The sequence below is a fragment of the Pimephales promelas genome, chromosome 11, assembly GCF_988280905.1.
Source record: "Pimephales promelas chromosome 11, fPimPro1.hap1.1, whole genome shotgun sequence".
Classification (NCBI taxonomy): domain Eukaryota; kingdom Metazoa; phylum Chordata; class Actinopteri; order Cypriniformes; family Leuciscidae; genus Pimephales; species Pimephales promelas.
In genome coordinates this window covers 8,161,989-8,184,652 of record NC_142779.1, presented here as the reverse complement: position 1 = coordinate 8,184,652, position 22,664 = coordinate 8,161,989, and the positions used below count along the sequence as shown (strand labels likewise).

Below are 22,664 nucleotides of genomic sequence, written 5' to 3'. Positions count from 1 at the left end.
ACCACTTCATGCAAGTGACTCATATTAAAGCCAGCATTCAACTGAAGTTGCAATATTCTTTTCTTCTCTACTGTGATTTATAAACAAGTGAAACGGCTTCTCGAACAAGATAAAGTTTGGGCAGGAATGGATTTTGAATGGATCAGGAATTGATAGTTTTTTTTTTGTCCTACCTCTATATTTCTTTAACCATTTAATAAGAATCATTTTCATGAACAGATACAATTTACTGATCAATGAATGGTCAGCATGTTGTCAGCCAGTACAGTTGACTGCTCGGATATCCAGATCATCAGGATGGCGTTACAACATGACCTCCCTACACAGTGACAGTGCTTCTCAAGTAAATATAGAAAACTATTAATAGCATCATATACACACATACAGCAAAACAGCTGCTCCGTGACCACGCAAAGCCTCAGTGCAAACAAACCAAGAATTCAGAGGAGATATAAAGGTAAGAAACATAAATTCAAACTTTTCATATCACAACTGACCTTGTTTACATATGTTTCTTTGTTTAAAACAGAATGGGAGACTTTCAAAACTTTGAACAAGACTTCTATCAGTCTGGATATTATATGGACAGTCTGCAGGAGGAGGTATATGGCTATGACCCAGCCTATGTTAATCCAGAATACCATGATGTGTAAGTGTAACGTCGCTAACGGCATGCATGTGTTTTGATATATCATTGATTATATGAGCTAATTGTTAGTTGTGCAGTTATGATTCATTGTTTACCATCTGATTATCAGTGATAATTCCGCACACTTAGCAGATGAATATACCACTACAGCATCTTATACTGGACAAGTGTATCAGCCTGTGGCGCCACCCGAGCAAACAGACTGCATAGACTCATATGAGGAAGAACCACCACTCTTAGAAGGTAGGGAAAATAGTTTATAATAAAATATCTTTACAATAAAATAAATATTTTTCAAAATGGAAATATATGTGTATTTTTCTCAGAGTTGGGCATTAACTTTGACCATATCTGGCAGAAGACTCTGACAGTGTTAAATCCACTGAAGCCTGCGGATGGCAGTATTATGAATGAGACAGACCTCACTGGGCCTATTCTCTTCTGCGTTGCCCTGGGAGCCACACTATTGATGGTACCTTGAACCTTTTACAAATCCATAACTAGAGGCACACTGTGATTTATATTGCACTGAGTGAATGAAAACATATGTAATGTCCAGAGCACGGACCTGTGTATTTGTGTGGACTCTCTCCGTAGGCAGGGAAAGCACACTTTGGTTATGTGTATGGCATCAGTGCTCTGGGATGTGTTGGGATGTATACACTGTTGAACCTGATGAGCATTTACAGCATATCCTGTGGATGTGTGGCGAGTGTACTGGGATACTGTCTCCTGCCAATGGTTTCGCTCTCTGCATTTGCTGTTGTTTATTCACTTCAGTGAGTATCCATAACTCTATAGAAGCATTTTCCATTCCACTTCTTTGATTGTTTTAAAGCCACAACTAATAAAAAGCAGTTTTAGGCCACTAAATTTGTACAAGTCTATTTACATTTGCCATTCACTTTTAAAAATAAAGGTTCTTTATTGGTGAACATATGAAGAGTCTTTAACGTCCATGGAACATTTCCATTGCCCAAAAAGGAATAATTATATTATTAAGATATCTAGTTCAGTCATGAAACTGCTGATTATTCCTTTACAATCTGCAAGCTATCTCACCATGGCACAAGCTGATTGGCCAATGCTGATTCTGCAACCAATGAGATTGCTTGCTCAGCATTTAAAGTTTACATATGTATCTAATAGCTGTACCAGATCAAGTCTGTCAAGACCAAATACATTAAAGGAGTAGTTCTCTTTTGCTGATAATTTACTCACCCCCATGTCATCCAAGATGTCAACGTCTTTCTTTCTTCAGTCGAAAAGAAATTAAGGTTTTTGATGAAAACATTCCAGGATTTTCTCCATATAATGTACTTCATTGGGAACCAAATGGTTCAAGGTCCAAATGAGAGTTTCACTGCAGCTTCAAAGGGCTTTAAACGACACCAGACGATGAATAAAGGTCTTATCTAGGACCCTTCGAGTCATGACTCGAAAAAAGATTTGTTCATTTTGATGAACGAGTTCGAACAGGAGAGTGACGAACGCTCGTCACAGAACAGAGCAAGGCAAGCATTTGTGCGTATAAAACTTTTTTATTTATTTTTGAAATAAGACCCTTATTCATCATCATCGTCTGGTGTTGTTTAAAGCCCTTTAAAGCAGCTCTGAAACTCTCATTTGGACCTTGAACCATTTGGTTCCCAATGAATTCCATTATATGGAGAAAATCCTGGAATGTTTTCATCTAAAACCTTAATTTCTTTTCGACTGAAGAAAGAAAGACATGGACATCTTGGATGAGTAAATTATCAGAGTGAACTACTCTGACTGAGTGTACTACTCCTTTAACTGAAAAGATCTTTGGGAAACCCAAAACAGTTCTATGGCATTCAATACAAAAACCCCCCATTTGAAACCTTTATTTTTAAGAGGGTATCATTTCAGGTACATTGCATTTTTAATAACAAAAGGCTTTTATTTTAATGCAGAGGGCTCTTGGGAACGCTGTTGGCCTTGTTTGTGGTTGGCTGGTGCAGTCTATCAGCCTCTAAGATCTTCAGTTCCACTTTAAACATGAGTGGGCAGCAGCTGCTGGTGGCATATCCCTGTGCTCTTCTGTACGGGGTCTTTGCTCTCCTTACTGTCTTCTGATGAGAACTCAGTTAAAATTTGAACTATAAGAGATGAAAATCCAGTGCACATAATACGTATTGCTATCAAAGTGGCAACACATTTTCATTTACTATAAATCAGGATTATCAGATGAATTAAAACAATACTATTATAGAACGTCATGTACTAGGTTAGCAGAATCATTTTTGATATTGGAATGCACACATGATCAGATACTATAAACTCAGCCACAATAATTTAATGCTAAGCTTGATCCCAGAGAATTTCTATCACTCATGGGATCAAGCTGAATAATGCAATGGCTAAGGTAAACCATTTTTCATTGTCTTATTCTTACAAGATCTTGACCAAAAATGTATCCACGGTCCACCTTTTGGTGGATATAAATATTGATGTTTTTTTTCCATCAAGAGGTGCATCAATCTTTGGTCACGATCTTGTATTGACAATGACGGAGTCCAGCACTCTGTAAATTCTTCTCCAGCACATACTAAAGACTATCTGTGAAAATGATTCTTCGTGCTCCATACTTTCAAATGTTGTGCCTGATGAATCTTGCCCTTGTCATCCTGGAATATGGCCATCATGTGTCTTTCTACATGGTAGTTACACACTCCATCAATTAGGATTAAAAGAACTGTTGCCAAACTTATAACATGCTAGAAACATAATCACTGCAATAATGATCAATTCATAGACTCTTAAGCATTTACCTATTTAAATCCAAACAGTGACTTTTTTTCTGGATCGGGCAGTGTATTTAATGTTTATTCTTGTTCATTATTGATTATGTATTTGGAGGAAGCACCTTTTTTGTTTGAATTAATTTATAAAGTTCAAGTTATTAAGTTAATTGCTTATGCATAATTATTCAAAAATTAACATTCAAGTATTAACAAAAATAAAAAGTTTGATGTGACTTTTTTGTTTTTATTGCATTAAAACATAACAGAGATATGTATAAAAACATCTTATTGTCAAAAAAAAAAAATCACAATAATTTCAATCACAAACAACGAAAGGTAAAAAATAAAGAAAACGCACCCCAAACATATGCAACATGAACATTCCAAGCAACCAGTTGACTTTACATATCCCTTTGGTTCCTTTATTCAAAAATGCTTTTGCAAAAAGTTGATATAAAATATATTTACAGAACTACAATATACACAAATATTGAAAATCACATAGAAGCAAAAACGTTGGCCGCTGTTCATCACTTTCACTTGCTTAAGCCTGCTGCACATCCACCCAGGGTGACGCCCTATTTTGTGACCCAGCATCCTCTGCTCTTGAGCAATCTCATGGTCTTTTAGGCCGGTTCAAAATAAGCGAGTCCTTTGAGAGACACATATTTATTAGATATTATAGATCAATGATGTTACAGTCCTCAATAATATAACAAATGACAACTAACTTAGTAAGAGTCTTAATTATAAATAAATCTATAATTTGGACAAATAATACAAATTAACTTTATTTTTTAAGAGTAAATAATGTAGACCTGTGGGTCAATTACAATAACAGTAGGCCTATATTAAAAACACTGCCAAAACATACCTAACTGAATTTATTTATGTTAAAAATCTTAAAAAGTGTTAATTTCTTTAAGTTCTCAATTATGTTTTTGTACAAAAAATTGGAACACGAAAGAACCTCTTTTGTAAATTTAACTTTTTTTTTTACAAGTGAACTGAAGTTTAAAAGCACAGGGTGCAGATATCTCATACTTTGTAAATATGCTACTAAGTCAAAATGTTTAAATATAATACGAAATAATGAGACATGTCTAAACTTTTAACTGATTGCAACACTTGTTGGAAACACTGGTAATGAAATATAATAATTCTTATAATAGGCCTAATAAACAATCAACTGCTAATGGGGAATAATTAAGCAGGAATTCATTTTCCTCCAAATGGCAATAAGAAATTTCAGTACATTTCATGAAATCAACCCGAAACCAAAAGGTAAAATTATATATAATTATGTAATGCATAAATGCATATTATGTGCGTTTAGTGTTTAATTGTAATAACACACCTTAGACGAGTGAGTCCTATTAATCCTAGCCTACTTCATTGTTTTTAAAAGAACGTTGTGATTTATTTATTTAAAAGATGTTCTTGTGATTTTAGGATGAAATATAACCTGGACGTTCTTGAAATGTTATTCTGTAAACAGCGTATTTCTTACTGCAATTAGTCAGTCATTAATTCTAAATGTCTTAATAAGGGTGATAGGGTTCCTTTTTCCAGCTCACCCTTGCGTTTACATTTGTTTAAACGTCAATAAATGTATTAAGTAATTCTGCTCTAAATAAAACTTACCCCGTACATTTTGGACAGGTTGTTAAACAACACCTGTCCCGCGCTCACTTTGTCTTTCACGCCCCGAATAGTTCCGTTCTTGCTGAAGATGTTTACGCGCTTTCCGGTGAAAAGCTTCTTCTTGGTTGCACTAGCGTACATGAGCAGCTCGTCGGGTTCGCTGCCGCTGTCGTCCGGTTCAGGTCCGGGTCCCACCAGGCCGCTCAGATGGCTGTTTGCCTCCGTGATGACGGGAGAGGTCGCGCGCTCTGGCTCAGGCTCAGGCTCTGAGCTCACAGTGGTGTCCGTGTCCGCGTCCGCGGAGTCTTCGAGCGCGTGCTCTCGGAACACCTCCCGCAGCACGCGACCACTGTGCGCGGACGCCACGCGGAACCTCACTCTCCTCTCGGCTCGGTCCTCCTCAGCCCTGCATGTGCGTCGCTCCATTCTGCCTTAAAAAAATCTACATTATACAAATTTTGTTTGCCTGAAATTAGAGTGTGCTCCTGGTGAAGTGCATTGCCATGACATTAAAGGTCTACCTTGATCTTCAGATAAAAGGGTTCGTGGCACGAGGGTGTTAATTTGACACCACATTCTTTAATATTTAATAAACGTTATCCATGGAAACTGTGGAAGCCGACTTGCGTTCTCTAATGAATAAAATATATCTCTGGTGTGGGTCAAAGAACATAGTTTGTTTGTATAACTAATGACAAAAGAACCTGAAGTGTGAATGGGTTTTCCCCCCCCATTTTTTTGGGAAATTGGGCTAGAGGTTTCTTAAATTCATATAGCTACTTCAGTAAGCATTCAATCTTAAACTATAATACTTTCCATATTGAAATATAAATAGGGTAGGCTATATAAATATCCTGTTTAAAAAAAAACATTAAAAAAAAACATGTAGCCTATTTGAAGTGGCTCTAAAAAGAACTTAAAATAGGCTATTTTCGTTTTGTTGCATTAAACAAAATATCAAACCATGTGGCAAACATAGAGCATAACATATTTCTCAGAACTAACATCAACTTTTGTCAATCAGAAAGTGTCCTAAATGTTAGAAACAAATTTCATAATGTGAAATGTTTTTAATAAAAGTAGCTATATTACTGTATTTCCTTACAATAAATCTATAATGTGAACACATTAATAGACTAATTTTTGGGACACACACACACATACATTTGCCTTAGCCTTACATAGCCTACATTTGCGATACGTCATACACGTGTATAATGTAACTGAATTGAATTGAAATCTTTGACAAACAAATTTGATAAATATCAATAGTTTCAAGGCTCTTAAGATAATTGAAAAACATTTGTCAAGTAATTTGTAAATTCTCAAATGTCAGGGTTGTACAGCAGCATTTTTTTTTTATCATATCTTTTATAATGAATTGACAAGGTAAACACAACAATGCATCATCCAGAAGTGTGGCAGTGTGACAAGTTTGGTAGATCTCTCTCAAATACTGTTAAAAATTGCTAATTTCAATAGCTGTTAGCCATGTCTATTTGTATACCTGACATAAAAAAAAACAGTCAATGAATTTAAATAGGTTGAAATGTTACCAACTGCAACTTGTTGAAACACATTATTCATGACTCAAAAATATGCGTTACATCAGTTTTGCTAAAGCTACATCAAACCTTTTTTGAAGCTTTATTTGTCAAAATGACTCTTTTACTTTTGGGGGGCTACCCTTTTTTGACCTTATAGCTAATGCGATATTGTGACTGCAAGGTTGTTATAAGTCAAGTCAAGTCACCTTTATTTATATAGCGCTTTTTACAATACAGATTGTTTCAAAGCAGCTTTACAGCGATGACAGAAAAATAATGTTGTATTAATATTGTTAATTGGCCTATAAAATGAAATGTCCCCAACTAAGCAAGCCAAAAGCCAATGGCGAAGAGAGGCGAAAAAAGGCAACAGCGTCAGAACCATAGGCTGTAAAAAACTGTGTATGATTATGATTACACCATGATGGCGCTAGATGGCGATGTGACTCTGGGGTCCAGTGCGCTGCTCTTTTAATTATTCCATAGAGTAAGAAAATCCAGAAAAACAACATTGAGAAATCAGACAGCGTGGAAACTGAACCAACAATTATTCAACCCTTACACAAACGAAAGGAATTGCATTTGCATCGCAATCGCAATGACAGGAGGACACTGTGTCTGCGTCTGGTGATCCAGCAGTACGCATATTAATGCAAACTGGTGTGTTAAAGGCATTCATTCAAATCGTATTAGACAAAAAAACCTGTGGAAAATGTTTCTGGTTTCAGATCTCAAATTATTAGTCAATGCAGCGAGTAGCATCCTGAATATAGACTCAATGCATTATAACAGATGAAGCGCCCATAAGATACTACAGCACTCCCAAAATCTCTTCATTTTAAAAGTCTTTATGCGTGTCATCTGTTATGGTGTTAACTTACCTTTAAATAACCCAAACCTGTTGTATATGTTCTCATTTTCCACTAATTATTTGTCTGAAATCTCTTCATTTGTTTTAATCAATAGGTTAAGATGTCGTTATGGTTGGCACTGCTGTCAATGGCCTCACTGGGGCGAGGTGTGGACTGCCCGCAGTTTTGCTTTGCCTGGCAGCTCTCCTTTGTGCAAATCTGCTGCTGTATTTCTACCTAGATGCCCTTTATCAGGACACTAACCCTCTCTCAACACACACGCAGTGCCCGCTTCGCCACTTTAAAGTGGGCACAATGACCGTCTGCACTCCTTGGCTACGGTGCCCGGAAATTCGCTCCGAGGTCCGCCGTGTGAAGCTCATCGGACAAGGGGCTGTAAAGAAGGTGAGAACTTGCTACTAACTTATCTGTTGATTACTTTTTTATTAATTTAAAAATATATATATAAATTTAGTTAAAATATTCATTTAAAATGTGCAATTTGACGGCAATAACATGTGCAAAATAGGGTTGAAAGTAAAAGTTCACTGGTATGAGGAGCACACATTCACTCATAGCAAGTAATAATAGATCAATAATTTCCTTCTCTAACTTTAACCAAAAGCCCATTCAAAAAACACATTGACTTCAGAAAGATGCATTTGGAAGTTTTAAATGCTAACTTGCTCCTTGGTCTAACATGGTCTCTATAGAAATGTGTTGTTCACTGCTATAAAGTAACGTGACTGCAGATTTTACTGCGCACAGTGTAAACTGCTAGTTGTCGATTTTCTATAACCATTTGTTGTTTGAGTTGCTTTTCTTAATACATCCTTAGAGACTTACACTAATGCATGATTGTGTTTTCTAGGTTTATCTGTCGGAGTGGCGAGGCCAGAAGGTGGCGCTCTCTGTCTTGTCATCCGAGCAGTATACAGATGATTTCCTTCACGGACTGTCAATGCTACGTGCCTTGCAGAGCACCCACGTCGTGACGCTTGTAGGGGCGTGTGAGGAGGATGGTGTGTTTGTCACGGAGTACCACCCTCTTGGATCAGCGCTAATGCTCGATGCCACCCTTTCGCAAGACCGATATCACTGGCGAAACTCTTGGCATACTCGACTACAGCTGGCAATAGACTATGTTGCCTTCCTGGCATACCTGCACAGCAGTCCGGTGGGTGTCCGAGTCATGTGTGACTCCAACGACCTGCACAAAACTCTCAGCCAGTTTCTTCTCGCATCAGATATGCGTCTTTTGGCCAACGACCTGGATGCGTTGCCTGAGGTAGAGAGGGGAAGCCAAGGGGTGAAGTGTGGTCACCATGAGCTCAACGGGGACTTTGTTGCCCCTGAGCAATTGTGGCCTTATGGTGAGGATGTTCAATTCTCAGATGAAGCCATGCATGGTTACGATGAAAAGACGGACATCTGGAAGATTCCTGAAGTGACACGTTTCCTTTTGGGGAATGTCCTGGGAAGTGATGTCATTCATTTCCACTTGTTTCAGATCTACACAGAATGCAAGAGGAAGGAGCCTCACATGCGGCCCACGGCACTCGAGGTCCTCAGCGTGTATCGCTCAGTCTACGACAGCATGTTAGAGAGTCAATCGCAGAGAGTTAGAGATATGTTGTAGAGTTATGGTCATTAAAGGGAGTGTTAACCCAAAAAAGACCTGAATGTCTTTGTTTCTGCTGTGGAACGTCAATGAAGATATTTTGTGAAATGATCCATATAGTGGAAGTCAATAGTCACCAAAACGGTTTTGTTACCAACATTCTTCTAAATATTATATTTTGTGTTCCACAGAAGAAAGAGAGTCATAATTTATTTGGGTAAATACATTTTCCCTTTAAAGATACCAATGTAGTACAATGGGTTTTGTCATATTAGTATTATCTGGCACTGAAAAAATATGCAACAAATGTCTGACGACAATATCCAGCAGAGGATGAGATGCAACATCTCAGGGTTTCATATTTTAATTCAGCTCCTTCTTATGCTGACTAATATGTTTTGTGTAACTATACCTCATAAAAGTTCCTTCAGTTAAGTGACTAGAACTTACCTTACGGATGCAGTGATTGAAGTGATCTTATTAGTATTTTATCAATGATTATCATTTGATTCACAATATCTGCTTTGTGGATATTTTTTGTTCTCAGAATTTGGAAGCATTTAATAAATAATTTTCTCAAGAACACACTGTGATTCTGTTGTCAGTAATTGTCAGATGCTTTCGAAGCTCTGCTTAATTGATCTTTGAAGCATTTATGAATCTTTTGTTTCGAATCAGTGGTTCGGACCTTGTATTAAACTCTTCCAAGTCACGCGATTGCGTCATGCTGTTTTAAAACGTTTCGAAATGTTATTATTTGTTGGTTAAATTTAAAACATTGTACTTTCATGAAGACATTTGTAAAACGTGTAAATACATGTTTGTGCTGAGCTGTCGTTGCATTTACGCCATTTTGACCAGCAGGTGCTGCTGGTCAACGTGTTTCGAGTTGATCGAGCTTCGTTTCTTAAAGGGATACTCCACTTTTTTGGAAATAGGCTCATTTTACAATTACCCCGGAGGTGAGTTCCACCGTTTTCAAATGCATTCAGCCGATTTTCTGATATTTAGAAGAATATCAGTAACCAGACTGTTTCTGGTCTCATTGACCACCATAGTATATTGACTTCCATAGTAAATATTTTCCTACTATGGAAGTCAATGAGACCAGAAACTGTGTGGTTTACTGATATTCTTCTAAATATAAAAAAAATCGGCTGAATGGATTCGAAAACGGTAAAACTCGACTGTTTAAATCTGGGGGAGTTGTAAAATGAGCCTTTTTCCAAAAAAAGTGGAGTATCCCTTTAACTTGCTTAGTTGCTGTCTGTCATGTGAATGAACGTAGACTGTAAAAAATTAATCAACCATAATGACTAGATTTTGTGGAAAGGGATTTTGTAGCGCTGCTTGATGGCACGTTGCCTTGTCTTATTATCCTAATAGAAAATTACATGCAAGTCTTTGTGTGAATTTTCAGTCAGTGAATATTGTAAATGAATAGTCACCAAAAGCACTTCTGATATAAAAGTTAAAAATATATGTGTTTAGCAGTTATATGGACATTTAAAGTAAACACAATCCCAAAGTTTAAAGCCTTCTCATTTCTATATCGGAATACGTGCGGTGTGCACTATTTTTCGCCTAAAAAAACGGATTAAAATAGAAATCATTTAACGTGGATTTAATTTATTCAGAGAAGGAACCGGAAATACGTAGTCTGTTGTATCCGCACACATCCGCGCATGATTCTAGGGGTTGTATTAATGGATGTTTAAGCAGTCTCTGCCCACATTTCAAGACAACCTGGCTCGCATATCCAGTGCCTGTCCCCCAACTGCAGGAGGGTGAGTCTGCAAGAGTCTCAAAACGGAGCCGCCTGAATCATTCGTGCAACAATGAGCTCGGAGCAGCCGAGCGACAATGAGGAACCCGAAGAGCCGCGCGCTGATGTGCTGCGCGAGGAGGATGAGGAGAACAGCGATGAAGACAGGGGCTCCACGAGACCATCATCACCCCAAGCGGGCCGCGAGAGTACCGAAAAGCAGGGCAGCTCGAGGCTCGAGTTGGCCGCAGACGGCGGGACGGGTTCGGGATGCAGGGGTTCGAGTGACTCCCTGTTCTCGTGGATTTGCAACAGGACAATACGTAGGGGGCCGTTCGTAGATCCCGCGCGGGATCATTTCCGTACAATGACACGGCTTTATAAGTCCATGAGCCCTGCTACGGATTCGGTGAACCTTAGTACTCAAACTCACGGGGCTGTCTTCAACTTGGAGTATTCCCCGGACGGGTAAGAGTCTGTGTTTCCCTTGTCATGAGTCCCGTAACTACTCAATCCAATTACGAGTGTCTCTTCAATCATATGCACTTTTTTACTAAACATTAAAAATAAGTCTTTGTTAAATCAACCGTATTTTATTATATGTTTTGGAATACATTGGCCTTGAGCTTTTTTTTTTTTTTTTTTTGGTATTGTGAGGTAAACGTTTTACTTTTTCCAGTTACTTGATACCATTAACGAATAGAACAGTCAAGTCATTTTTAATGTATATACATAAAAATAAATTTAGTTTTTGGACTAAATGTTTAAATGCTGATTGATTTCGTTATGACAACTAATATAAAGACTGGTTTCACAGACAGGGCTTAGATTAAGCCAGGATTAGGCCTTAGTTCAATTAGGACATTTAGTAGCTTTTATAAACATACTTAAAAAATTTACATTACTGGTGTGAACCTTGAGACAAAACAATGGTCCTGATATATTTTAAAATATGTCAGTGCAAGTTGCGTAGAGCTCAAATAAGTATTCAGAATTTTAGACTTCTGTATTTATTTTCATGGGGACTTATGTCTGGCTAGAAAAGGTTGTAAGGGAAAAGTTGATAAACCTGTCATTATAAGCATGTTATAATTATGAGAAACCTGTTTATTATAAGATACGTGTGGTACAGAAAAGGTCCCCTAATTGACAAACACCCTTGTTTTTTTTTTTTTCTAGGTCCGTTTTGACGGTTGCTTGTGAGCAGACAGAAGTGCTTTTGTTTGACCCTGTTTCTTCCAGACATATTAAAACGCTAGTGGAGGCTCATGAGGACTGTGTAAATAACATCAGGTACATGTGAACACATCATATTATCAATTGCAGTGTGTGGAAGCCCTTTTTAATAACAGCATTTTTTAATGTAAGATCTAATTCAAAACCATTTGCATAATGCAAAATATTGTTTTTCCATCTCCTAGACTCACACACACATACATGCATACGTGTGTGTGTGTGTGTGTGTGTGTGTGTATATATATATATATATATATATATTAGTGTGCAAAGCAGTCGGTATTTGTATTTGTTGAGGGGGTGAAGTATTTGTATTCGAGTAAGGCCACGCCCCCCTTATCGCGTAATGATGTAGGGCTAGCTCATTGGTGACACGTCAGAGGCACCGGCGCCATTGGATGTGCAGTTTCCGCAGCACAGCCTATAAGTGAGCCAGACGCTTAATGTGCTAGCTGTGCAGCTGCAAATACGTTTTAATAAAAGCTTCCTTTTCCTCGATATACTGAAGCTTTTATGTAAAACATGTTTGCAGCTGCACAGCTAGTACATTGAGCATCTGGCTTACTCCTAGGCTGTGCTGCGGCAAGTGCATATCCAATGGTGCGGGCGCCTCTGACGTGCGAACATGGAATAACCTCCCGATCAAACTCCGCAAGTTATAAACTGCCTCTGGAAACCATTTAAGGTACAATAATCTATTCAACAAAAATAGTAATGCAGTTAAGTGTTATTTCGCTCACCCAAGCCCTCTCTGTTGCTGTGTGGAGCAGCCTGTGTCAGTCATTTCTTCCTGAAGATCACTCACTCACTGCGGTCTCATGAGGAAACGCAACTTTTTGATTACGTTTTTCTTGTTCCCGAATACAAATATTTTTGAAGTATTTGTTCGATTAAGTATTCGTAAAAAACATGTAATTTGTGCCTTTCTGAATACCGTATTCGGGTTCGGCTCCACCCCTAATATTTTTACACAGACACACTAAACTGTCTAGCACCAGCATAAAGTTCAGGTGGATGACCGCCATGTTTTCTTTGTGCAAAATTTGTGTACTATTCAGGTTTCTTGACAACCGGCTGTTTGCGACCTGCTCAGATGACACCACCATTGCATTGTGGGATTTGCGGAAACTCAACTCAAAGGTGTGCACGTTGCATGGCCACGCCAGCTGGGTCAAGAACATTGAGTATGACACACACACCCGCCTGCTTGTGACGTCAGGGTTCGACGGAAATGTCATCACCTGGGATACCAACAGGTGCGTGTAGTGATATGTGGTTAGAGCTGTTTCCTGTGTGTTCACACTTGGCAGGTTTGGTCCAATAAAACAGACTCTGGTGCGATTGCTCCAGGCGTCAAAACTATTGTCTTCTGCTGCAGATTTTCATTTGACTGTTTTCAATCCTTTGCACGTTTCGTTTTCAGCTGATAAAAATACCATGATATGAACGCACATTAAATAAGTAGCATATTTAGCCACATTTATCCTTATGCAGTTTGTTTTGTGTCTTTAGATTCAGAGCAGTGTGAACGCTAAGTGAACCAGGACTAAATGTATCTTTTCTTTTTTGGTGTGGACCAAGAGAACTGATCTAGTGTGAATTGAAAGTGTGAACAAGATTTTGCTTAATTAGGATTTCATGTATATAAGTATGTGCGTCATTGTACTTTCTGTGCATTTAGGTTCACAGAAGATGGCTGTCCACACAAGAAGTTTTTCCACACACGCTATCTAATGCGGATGCGTCTGACTCCAGACTGCAGTAAGATGTTGATCTCCACATCCTCTGGTTACCTGCTCATCTTACATGACCTTGACCTCACCCAGAGCCTTGAGGTCGGGAGCTACCGCATCCTACGGGCCCGTAGGGCCCCGCTCAGCACAGGTACATACATAAAGCATATACAAATAAGGTACATATGAGTTGGAAATGAAGATTGCAGAGATCTGAAATCAGGAGATATGGAGGCGACATGGATATGGATTAGTATTCAAAGGTTCATAATTGCTACAGGCAGGATTGGGTAAAATTCAGAATTGTTGGAATGGTCTTCATTTCAGTTCATGAGTTGGAATTTAAACCGAATTTTAATTGAAATTTACTGTACTGTGATTCAGAGATATTCAGCCCAAAGTCATTTAAACAAGGGATTTTATTAATCCAACACCATTAATATTAAGAGTCTCTTAGCTGTTTTATTTAAGGTTTCCATGTTATAGAATTATGTTTTGTTAAGCTCCATTAAAATAAACTGAAGATAATCATCTTAAGGATCATTTTGGAAATGCTTTTCCACTGGTCCATAAAACTAAATTGAATTTATTAAATATTATGAAATGTGTGTAATTGTCAAATATGAATTATTGGTAACATAACAATAACATACACTTCTGTTCAAAAGTTTGAGGTTGATAAGATTTAAAAAAAAATGTTTTTTTTTGTTTTTTTTTGAAAGAAGTCTCTTATGGTCACCAAAGCTGCATTTATTAGATAAAAAAAGAGTAAAAATAGAGGTATTACAGTTTGAAAGAACTGTTTTCTATTTTAATATATTAAAAAATGTATTATATTTTATTTAATATATTAAAAAATCTTCCTGTGATCGAAGCTAAATTTTCAGCATAAACCCTATCCCTCAGAAATCATTCTAATATGCTGATTTGTTGCTCAAGAAACATTTCTTATTATTATCAATGTTGAAAGTTGTGCTGATTAATATTTTTGTTAAAAGGTTTTTTTTTTTTATGAATAGAAATCTAAAAAGAACAGCATTTACTTGAAATAGAAATATTATTCATGTCTGTCACTTCTGATCAATTTATTGCATCCTTGCTCATGCTGAATAAAAGTATTCATTTCTTTCTTTTTTTAAATCTGATCCCAAATTTTTGAACGGGGGTGTGTATAATGATAACATGCATGGGTTATTCATAAAATATTAAGTAATATTAGTTATTTCATTTTTTTAAATCTGATCCCAAATTTTTGAACAGGGGTGTGTATAATGATAACATGCATGGGTCATTCATAAAATATTAAGTAATTTTAGTTATAAATATTAATTATTATTGAAAATCGCAGTTGTATCAATTTAATATTAATAAAACAATTTTGGATTAAATTTTAATGTATTTTATTTTAATTCTACTTCCTAAAATTTAACTTAGTTTGTTTGCTACCACAGCAACTGAACTGGAATTTAAAGACAGATCTGAATGGTGCAAAAAACCTATAAAACAGCCTGATATGACGGTGAACTATATAGGTGAAATGGTTGGCGCATCTTGTGCCAGCATATAACCCTGTAGCCCAAGAAGACTATCCCACTGAAGCTAAGCAGGGTTGAGCCTGGTCAGTACCTGGATGGGAGACCTCCTGGGAAAACCAGGTTTCTGCTGGAAGAGGTGTAAGTGAGGCCAGCAGGGGGCGTTCACCCCAGGATAGTGATGGAGACACTATACTACATTAAACCGAGGTCCTGACTCTCTGTGGTCATTAAAAATCCCAGGATGTCCTTTAAAATAGAGTATACTAATTGGCTCCTCTCCACCAATAAGCTGGTGTGTGGTGGGCATTCTGGTGCAGTATGTCTGCAGTTATTATTGTTAATATTATTATCCTCTTTCTCTCAGAAGGTTCATCAGCAGGTTCCAGGTCAGGTGGTTCTCGTCACAACATTGACAGCAAAACCCATCCACACAGAGAGGGTAAAGCTTTAGAATGAGTTATGAAATTTGTACATGCATAAGTAGTTTGGTCTTGTTTTTTTTGTTTTTTTTAATGATTGTACACTTTCGTTTTAACCAACTACTGGTGTTCACATATTGTCTTTGCCCAGGTTTGTCACCCAGAAACAGTCTTGAGGTTTTAACCCCAGAGATCCCAGGTGAGCGGGACCGTGGGAACTGCATCACCTCGTTGCAACTGCATCCTAAGGGCTGGGCCACACTGTTACGCTGCTCCAGCAACATGGACGACCAGGAGGTTAGTGATGGATCCTAAACCAAGTGTGGAACGTACAATCTGCCAGAATTAATTTTAACTTATTTCTGTTTCTCAGTGGACGTGTGTGTACGAGTTTCAAGAGGGAGCTCCACCTCGACCACCAGTGTCTCCTCGCTGCTCTCTGCGTCTCACGCACTACATCGAGGAGGCTAACGTAGGCCGCGGCTACATTAAAGAGCTGTGCTTCAGTCCGGACGGCCGCCTCATTTGCTCGCCGTACGGTTACGGCGTGCGTTTGCTGGCGTTCGACGAGCACTGCGCTGAGCTGACGGACTGCATGCCCGTGAGGACGGCTCTGCTGCGGGAGGTCCGCTCCATCTACTCTCACAGCGACGTGGTGCTCACCTCAAAGTTCTCACCCACTCACTGTCAGTTTGCATCAGGCTGCCTTAGTGGACGCGTAGCTCTTTATCAACCACACTTTTAACACATACACTGATCGCTGAACTACATCCTGCAAATGGCAGAAGCTTTTGATGTTTAGGGCAGACAATGGAAGAACGAAACTACCTTAAATGGAGTGTGTGTGTGGTCACGCTGCATGTGAACGATCTTGTACGTTTTTGTCATTTTTAGATGTAATTGTTCTTTACACTGTGTGAGCTCTGAACTTATCAGTCTGTGCGAGAATGAAAGCGAAGAGCATTAGTTTTTCTCCATGATGGAGGATGAATGAGTCACGTGAGCGTTAGAGAATTGTGGAATGTTTTTTGTTTGCTCATCCAGTAAATGCTTAAGCCAATCATTTTTATGCAACTGTAACACAGTTTAAGGCAATTTTTGCATTTTGCCAAACATTTTAGAACTTGCCATATTCATATTCAGAAAAAAAAAAAACACTTCTGAAAGTCACTTTTACTAATTGTTTGTGTTTACTTTTGGACTGCGTGTCCTTAACACTAACCGAGATCTGAGTTGTAGATTGTCAATGCAGTATGTACCATGTACGTGTGACTATTGGGATGAATATGACTTCTGTAGATGGTTGATTTTTTTAAATCTTCTGATTTCATATGCTTCTGGATTCTACATGGACAATCAGCAGTTATGAAATGTTCTGATGCTCATGATGCACATCAGTGAGAGCTTTGTACTCTGGTCATTAAAAACAATGGGATAGAGCAGTTTTGACGCAGGTTTAGCTGATGGATGAGTGTTTTATGTGGCTGGACATGATCCACATAGAGGACACAATCTGAATGTTCAGCTTTTCTGGGACTATTATCAGTGGTTCCTCCTCCTCCTTAGCAAGTTATTTAAATAGAGTGACTGTTCTGAATTAAATTTAAAAGCTGAGTAACAGTAAAAGTTACCATAACTTTATTCATCCTTGATTCTCATTTGATTCACTTTATTCATGTTGAAATTACTAAGGATGCAGTGCTATAGATTTATTAAATAAAGAAAGTTTTTCATAGCTTGTGTTTGGCTTTCGGGAAGAAAAATGCTGTAAACTAAAGAATTTTTAAGAAGCACTAAAACTTGTATTAGCATTCCTTAGACTGATGGAGTACGTAGTGAATATGTCTACTAATGGAGCCTGACTCACCTAAACAGATCAGGAATGAGTCAAGAGCTGCATTGGTGGAAAAAAGTCTTGTGTCTGCTGAATTTTTGTAAAACTGATAAATAGAAAATATATGGAATTCATTAGTTTCATATACCAGGCAGTTTTATGCAACTATTCAAAGTTTGGGATCTGTACATTTTTTTTTTTTAATGTGAACGAGTCTCTTCTGCTCACCAAGCCTGAATTTATTTAATCAAAAATACAATAAAACAGTAATATTGTGAAATATTATTACAATTTAAAATAATTGTTTTATATCTGCATATATTTTCAAATCAAATTTATTCCTGTGACGGCAAAGTTGAATTTTCAGCATCATTACTCCAGTCTTCAGTGTCACACGATCCTTTAGAAATCATAACCAAGATGGCGTAATATGCGAGGCATATGTCCAGTCCGTCTCGTCCTGTTTGTGTCGAATATACTGTCTTTGTTGTATCTTTTAAAGTCTTATAACATTTAAATGATCATCATAATTACTTTTAAACTAAGCCATATCTTCTTTGTTTTTAAACTAAGCCGCATCTAGACGCAAACTTTCCGATTACATGCTTTTACCCTTGTTGGGACTGACATAGCCCTGTGTGAGCTCACCTTTCACCGAGCCGAGGAGTGGATCGAGCTCCAGGACGTCTGCTGCTGTTGTTGGCGACTAGAAAACTGACGCACAAACCAACTGCATTACCGACATATTCCTTGGATGTGTCCTGTCCTGACAACGGCGGGATTTCCAGCGCGACGAGGTCGACGTGAGTAATCTCGCCGATTTGGTCGAACTCGCTTGATACTACCCTTGGCATCGGCTCTAGAATTTGACAGCTGGCTTGTGAATCTGCGGCTGTACAGCAGTAGCCTGCAGCCGTATGGCAGGCTAGCTCCGGTGGCTAACCCTGCCTCAACTTCAGTTCTCGTGTCCAAACTGTTTTACTGTCACTTTGTCACTCAGACTGTATACAGGTCTACTGGATCAATCATAGCAACGAAATTATTTCACCTGACTTGCGGCTTGTTTGCGGCTTGTTGCCGCGGGCCCCCGTGTGCGTGCGTGCGCATGTGAACGCGTAACGCTTGGACGTTGATTGCACTGGCTCGAATGACTATTCTCGCAAACCGCAGTATCAGCATGTCTCCTGTATATTTATGGCTGTTATTGACTATTGCTTCTCTTCACTGTAAACTTCCTACTCATCATGTATCAGAGACATTTGTTCATTTAACTCCCCTCTTCTCTGTAACTTCATCTGAAACTGTTTCTTCTAGAGATACTATTGTCTTTACGGTCACACAATGCTTAGGTTTGCCTCAATTTCATAGTCAGACAGCAATATCATTATTTGTACATAAAGTTTTGAATATATTTTACAATCTCCATAACCCCACCCTCTTATTTTATTTTCCCAAGTGTACAAAACGGCCAGTTCTCACAGCCATTAGCCGGGCTTTTATTCTTTTCCTTTTATTTTCCTCAGGAGATGTTCAGTTAAATCCAGGCCCTTCAACCCTTGCTGATAACCAAAGGTCTCACACATTTTCATTTAATGACTTCTGTAATCGTAAAAGTCTTGGTTTTATGCATATTAACATTAGAAGTCTCCTCCCTAAAATTGACTTAGTCACCGCTCTGACTCACTCAGCTAAACCGGACATTTTAGCTGTGTCTGAATCCTGGCTTAAGAAATCTATTCATAACTCAGAAATATCTATCCCAAATTATACCGTTTTTCGCCAAGATAGACATGCAAAAGGGGGCGGAGTTGGAATTTACTGCAGAGAAAACCTACAGTGTACCGTTCTTCTATCCAGGTCTGAACCCAAAATGTTTGAGCTCTTACTCTTAAAAATTAATTTCTCCAAAGATAAGTCACTTACAGTAGCTGTTTGTTATAGACCGCCTTCAGCCCCCAGTTGTGCTCTAGATACACTATGTGAACTGATTGCCCCACACTTATCCTCCGAGTTCTTACTGATGGGAGATTTAAATCTAGACATGCTAAATGCCTCAACAAACCTACTGTCTAAGCTGGACGCTCTCAACCTCACACAATTGATTAACGAACCAACTAGATATAATTTAAAATCTGTTAACAAAGGCACTTTAATTGACATAGCTCTGACTAACATGCCCTCAAAATATATTCCAGCGGTCTTCAGTCAAGACCTCAGTGATCATTGCCTCATTGCTTGTGTCCATAACAGAGCTGTAGTTAAAAGGCCGCCCCTCATCTCTGTTAAACGTTTTTTAAAACATTTCAGTGAACAGGCCTTTTTAACAGATCTCGCTCGGGTATCCTGGAAGGACATTGACCTGATACCACACGTGGAGGATGCTTGGTCTTTTTTTAAAGATGCCTTCATTACCATCCTGAACAAGCACGCCCCTTTTAAAAAACACAGAATAAAAAATAGACACAGTCCTTGGTTCACGCCGGAACTGAATGCCCTCAGTAAGAGTAAAAATGTTCTGTGGCGGACTGCATTGGCCTCAAAAAATCCTTACGATCTGCAGCTTTTTAGGGAAACCAGAAACAGGTACACGCAGGCAGTTAGGGAAGCTAAGACCTGTTTTTATAAACACAAATTCGCGTCTTGTAGTTCCAACTCTAAAAAGTTCTGGGACACAGTTAAATCATTGGAGAACAAGAACATCTCCGCCCAACTGCCTGCCACTTTAAAGCTGGGAGACACTATCACCACCAACAAGTCCGATATAATTGAGGGCTTCAACAAGCACTTTGCTATGGGTGACCATGTGATACATCTGACTACCTCCACCCAATGCAACAACACAGTATCTTCTGTAGCATCTGGCCCTAGCCCTCCACAATTCTCATTCAATGAAATTCAAACTGAAGATGTCCTGAGAGAACTACAACATCTTGATCCATACAAATCAGCTGGACTTGACAATCTGGACCCTTTCTTCCTGAAAATGTCTGCTAACATCATTGCCTCTCCCATTACTAGCCTTTTTAACCTCTCTCTTATCTCATCAGAGATACCTAAAGACTGGAAAGCTGCTGCAGTTATCCCTATATTCAAAGGAGGGGACACTTCAGACCCACATTGTTACAGACCCATCTCCATCCTGTCCTGTCTATCAAAAATCTTTGAAATTCAAATTAATAAACAGTTACTAGGTCATCTTGAAGCCCACCATAGCTTGTCTGACATGCAATCTGGCTTTCGTGCAGGACATGGTTGTACCTCAGCAACACTTAAGGTGTTAAATGACATCATAACAGCTATCGATGAAAGAAAACACTGTGCTGCTGTCTTTATTGACCTGGCTAAGGCTTTCGATTCTGTTAACCACAGCATCCTCATCGGCAAACTCAAAGGGCTGGGCCTCTCAAACGAGTGCCTTGCCTGGTTCCTGAATTATTTTACGGATAGATTTCAGAGTGTCAAGTCAGAGGGACTGCTGTCCGGGCCTCTGGCTGTCTCTGCGGGGGTGCCCCAGGGTTCGATCCTCGGGCCGACACTATTTTCCATTTATATTAATGATGTCGCTCTTGCTGCGGGCAATTCTCTAATCCATCTCTATGCAGACGACACTGTTCTATATACATCAGGCCCTACACTGGAATTTGTGTTGGAAACCCTCCAAAAGAGCTTTGAAGATCTGCAATTTGCTCTCTGTGATCTTAAACTGTCTTTAAACTCAAGTAAGACTAAATGCATGATTTTCAATCGGTCCCAGACTACACCGTTTTGTTTAAAAAACATCACCACCCTGGATGGGTCAAAGCTGGAATATGTGGAGAAATATAAATACCTAGGGGTCTGGCTTGACCCCTCGCTCTCCTTCCAAACACACATAAACTATCTCCAGTCTAAGATTAAATCCAGGATTGGCTTTCTATTTCGTAACAAAGCTTCCTTTACTTTTTCTGCAAAACAATCCCTTGTGAAAATGACCATTGTCCCAATGTTCGACTTTAGTGATGTAGTCTACAGAACTGCCTCAAGCTCTCTCCTCAAGAAACTGGATGTTGTTTACCACTGTGCTATTCGTTTTGTAACCAACGCCCCATATAACACTCATCACTGTACCCTTTATTCACTAGTTGGATGGCCTTCGTTACATACCCGGCGCCTAAGCCACTGGTATTATCTAATCTACAAGACCTTATTAGGCAAAACACCATCTTATCTAAAATCATTAATACCTGTGGCAGTACCTACACGCAACCTGCGCTCGAGTAGATACATCTTCCTCGTTGCTAGAAAAGCCCGTACCTCATTCGGCCGCTTTTCTTTCCAATTTTCTGCTGCAAACGATTGGAACAATTTACAAAAAACTCTCAAACTAGAATCCTTCATACCTATCATTACTTTTAAAGCAACACTTTCTAAACTACTAACGGACCACTGTACATGTTAATATTATTTCTTGTGCATATCCAAATGAACAGTTATTGTTGGTAATAATTTACACCGCACCATGTTATTCATGCTATCTCAGGATATCTATCCTTCAACTATACTGCTTGTGCTTTTATTTAGTACTAAGTTATTAGTAGTAAGTTGTTTTAAATTTTTATACTCTGTTCTGCATTTTAATTGAACCTGAAAATCTGTATGTGTGATTATACACTTGAGTGTTGTACACAATGTGTAATTTTATGTTGCCTTGCACTTTTAGCCTGTCTTGGCCAGGTCGCGGTTGCAAATGAGAACTTGTTCTCAACCGATTAACCTGGTTAAATAAAGGTGAAATAAAAAAATAAATAAAAAATTCTAATATGCAGATCTGCTGCTCAAGAAACATTTTTTAGTATTATCAATGTTGATAGTGCTGCTTAATATTTTTGTGTAAACCGTGATGTATTTTATATTAATATTTATTTACAAAATGTCTTTGCTGTCATCAATTTAGTACATTCTTGCTAAATAAAAGTGTAGCGGCGCATAAAGACAAACCATAAACCGCTAAGGAGCTGAGTGGCAGGAATAACTACTGTGACGTGTTTCTTTTGTACAGCTTGCACAATGTTTTTATTTTTTA

The 22,664-nt window shown here is 38.5% G+C and overlaps 4 protein-coding genes across 7 annotated transcripts; 3 read left to right on the top strand and 1 right to left on the bottom strand.

Annotated features, from left to right (window-relative positions):
* LOC120479590 (protein YIPF7) lies at nt 1–2,777 on the top strand. Its single transcript, XM_089116862.1, has 5 exons — nt 1–649; nt 759–892; nt 976–1,121; nt 1,247–1,428; nt 2,587–2,777. The coding sequence occupies exons 1-5, from the start codon at nt 531–533 to the stop codon at nt 2,747–2,749; spliced, it is 744 nt and encodes a 247-aa protein (XP_088972988.1). The 5' UTR covers nt 1–530; the 3' UTR covers nt 2,750–2,777.
* Nucleotides 2,778–3,599: 822 nt separating this feature from the next.
* grxcr1b (glutaredoxin and cysteine rich domain containing 1 b) lies at nt 3,600–5,731 on the bottom strand. The gene is made up of 2 exons (XM_039672727.2): nt 5,062–5,731; nt 3,600–4,069 (listed from the first exon to the last, which is right to left on the bottom strand). Exons 1-2 carry the CDS (start codon nt 5,485–5,487, stop codon nt 4,034–4,036), a joined length of 462 nt encoding a protein of 153 aa, XP_039528661.2. The 5' UTR covers nt 5,488–5,731; the 3' UTR covers nt 3,600–4,033.
* Nucleotides 5,732–7,084: 1,353 nt separating this feature from the next.
* On the top strand, nt 7,085–9,665 carry pomk (protein O-mannose kinase). Of its 3 annotated transcripts, none has more exons than XM_039672379.2 (3): nt 7,085–7,268; nt 7,745–7,864; nt 8,331–9,665. In XM_039672379.2, exons 2-3 carry the CDS (start codon nt 7,775–7,777, stop codon nt 9,096–9,098), a joined length of 858 nt encoding a protein of 285 aa, XP_039528313.2. In that variant the 5' UTR covers nt 7,085–7,268; nt 7,745–7,774; the 3' UTR covers nt 9,099–9,665. The 3 variants fall into 3 exon arrangements, with proteins under 3 accessions (XP_039528313.2, XP_039528311.2, XP_039528312.2); XM_039672377.2 differs by having other exon boundaries at nt 7,575–7,864; XM_039672378.2 differs by lacking the exon at nt 7,085–7,268 and adding an exon at nt 7,284–7,452 and having other exon boundaries at nt 7,575–7,864.
* A 1,071-nt stretch (nt 9,666–10,736) lies between these two features.
* dcaf10 (DDB1 and CUL4 associated factor 10) lies at nt 10,737–17,503 on the top strand. Of its 2 annotated transcripts, none has more exons than XM_039672376.2 (7): nt 10,737–11,313; nt 12,025–12,138; nt 13,140–13,337; nt 13,763–13,965; nt 15,717–15,788; nt 15,920–16,065; nt 16,142–17,503. In XM_039672376.2, the coding sequence occupies exons 1-7, from the start codon at nt 10,919–10,921 to the stop codon at nt 16,511–16,513; spliced, it is 1,500 nt and encodes a 499-aa protein (XP_039528310.1). In that variant the 5' UTR covers nt 10,737–10,918; the 3' UTR covers nt 16,514–17,503. The 2 variants fall into 2 exon arrangements, with proteins under 2 accessions (XP_039528310.1, XP_039528309.1); XM_039672375.2 differs by having other exon boundaries at nt 10,738–11,313; nt 15,714–15,788.
* Nucleotides 17,504–22,664: the final 5,161 nt, after the last annotated feature.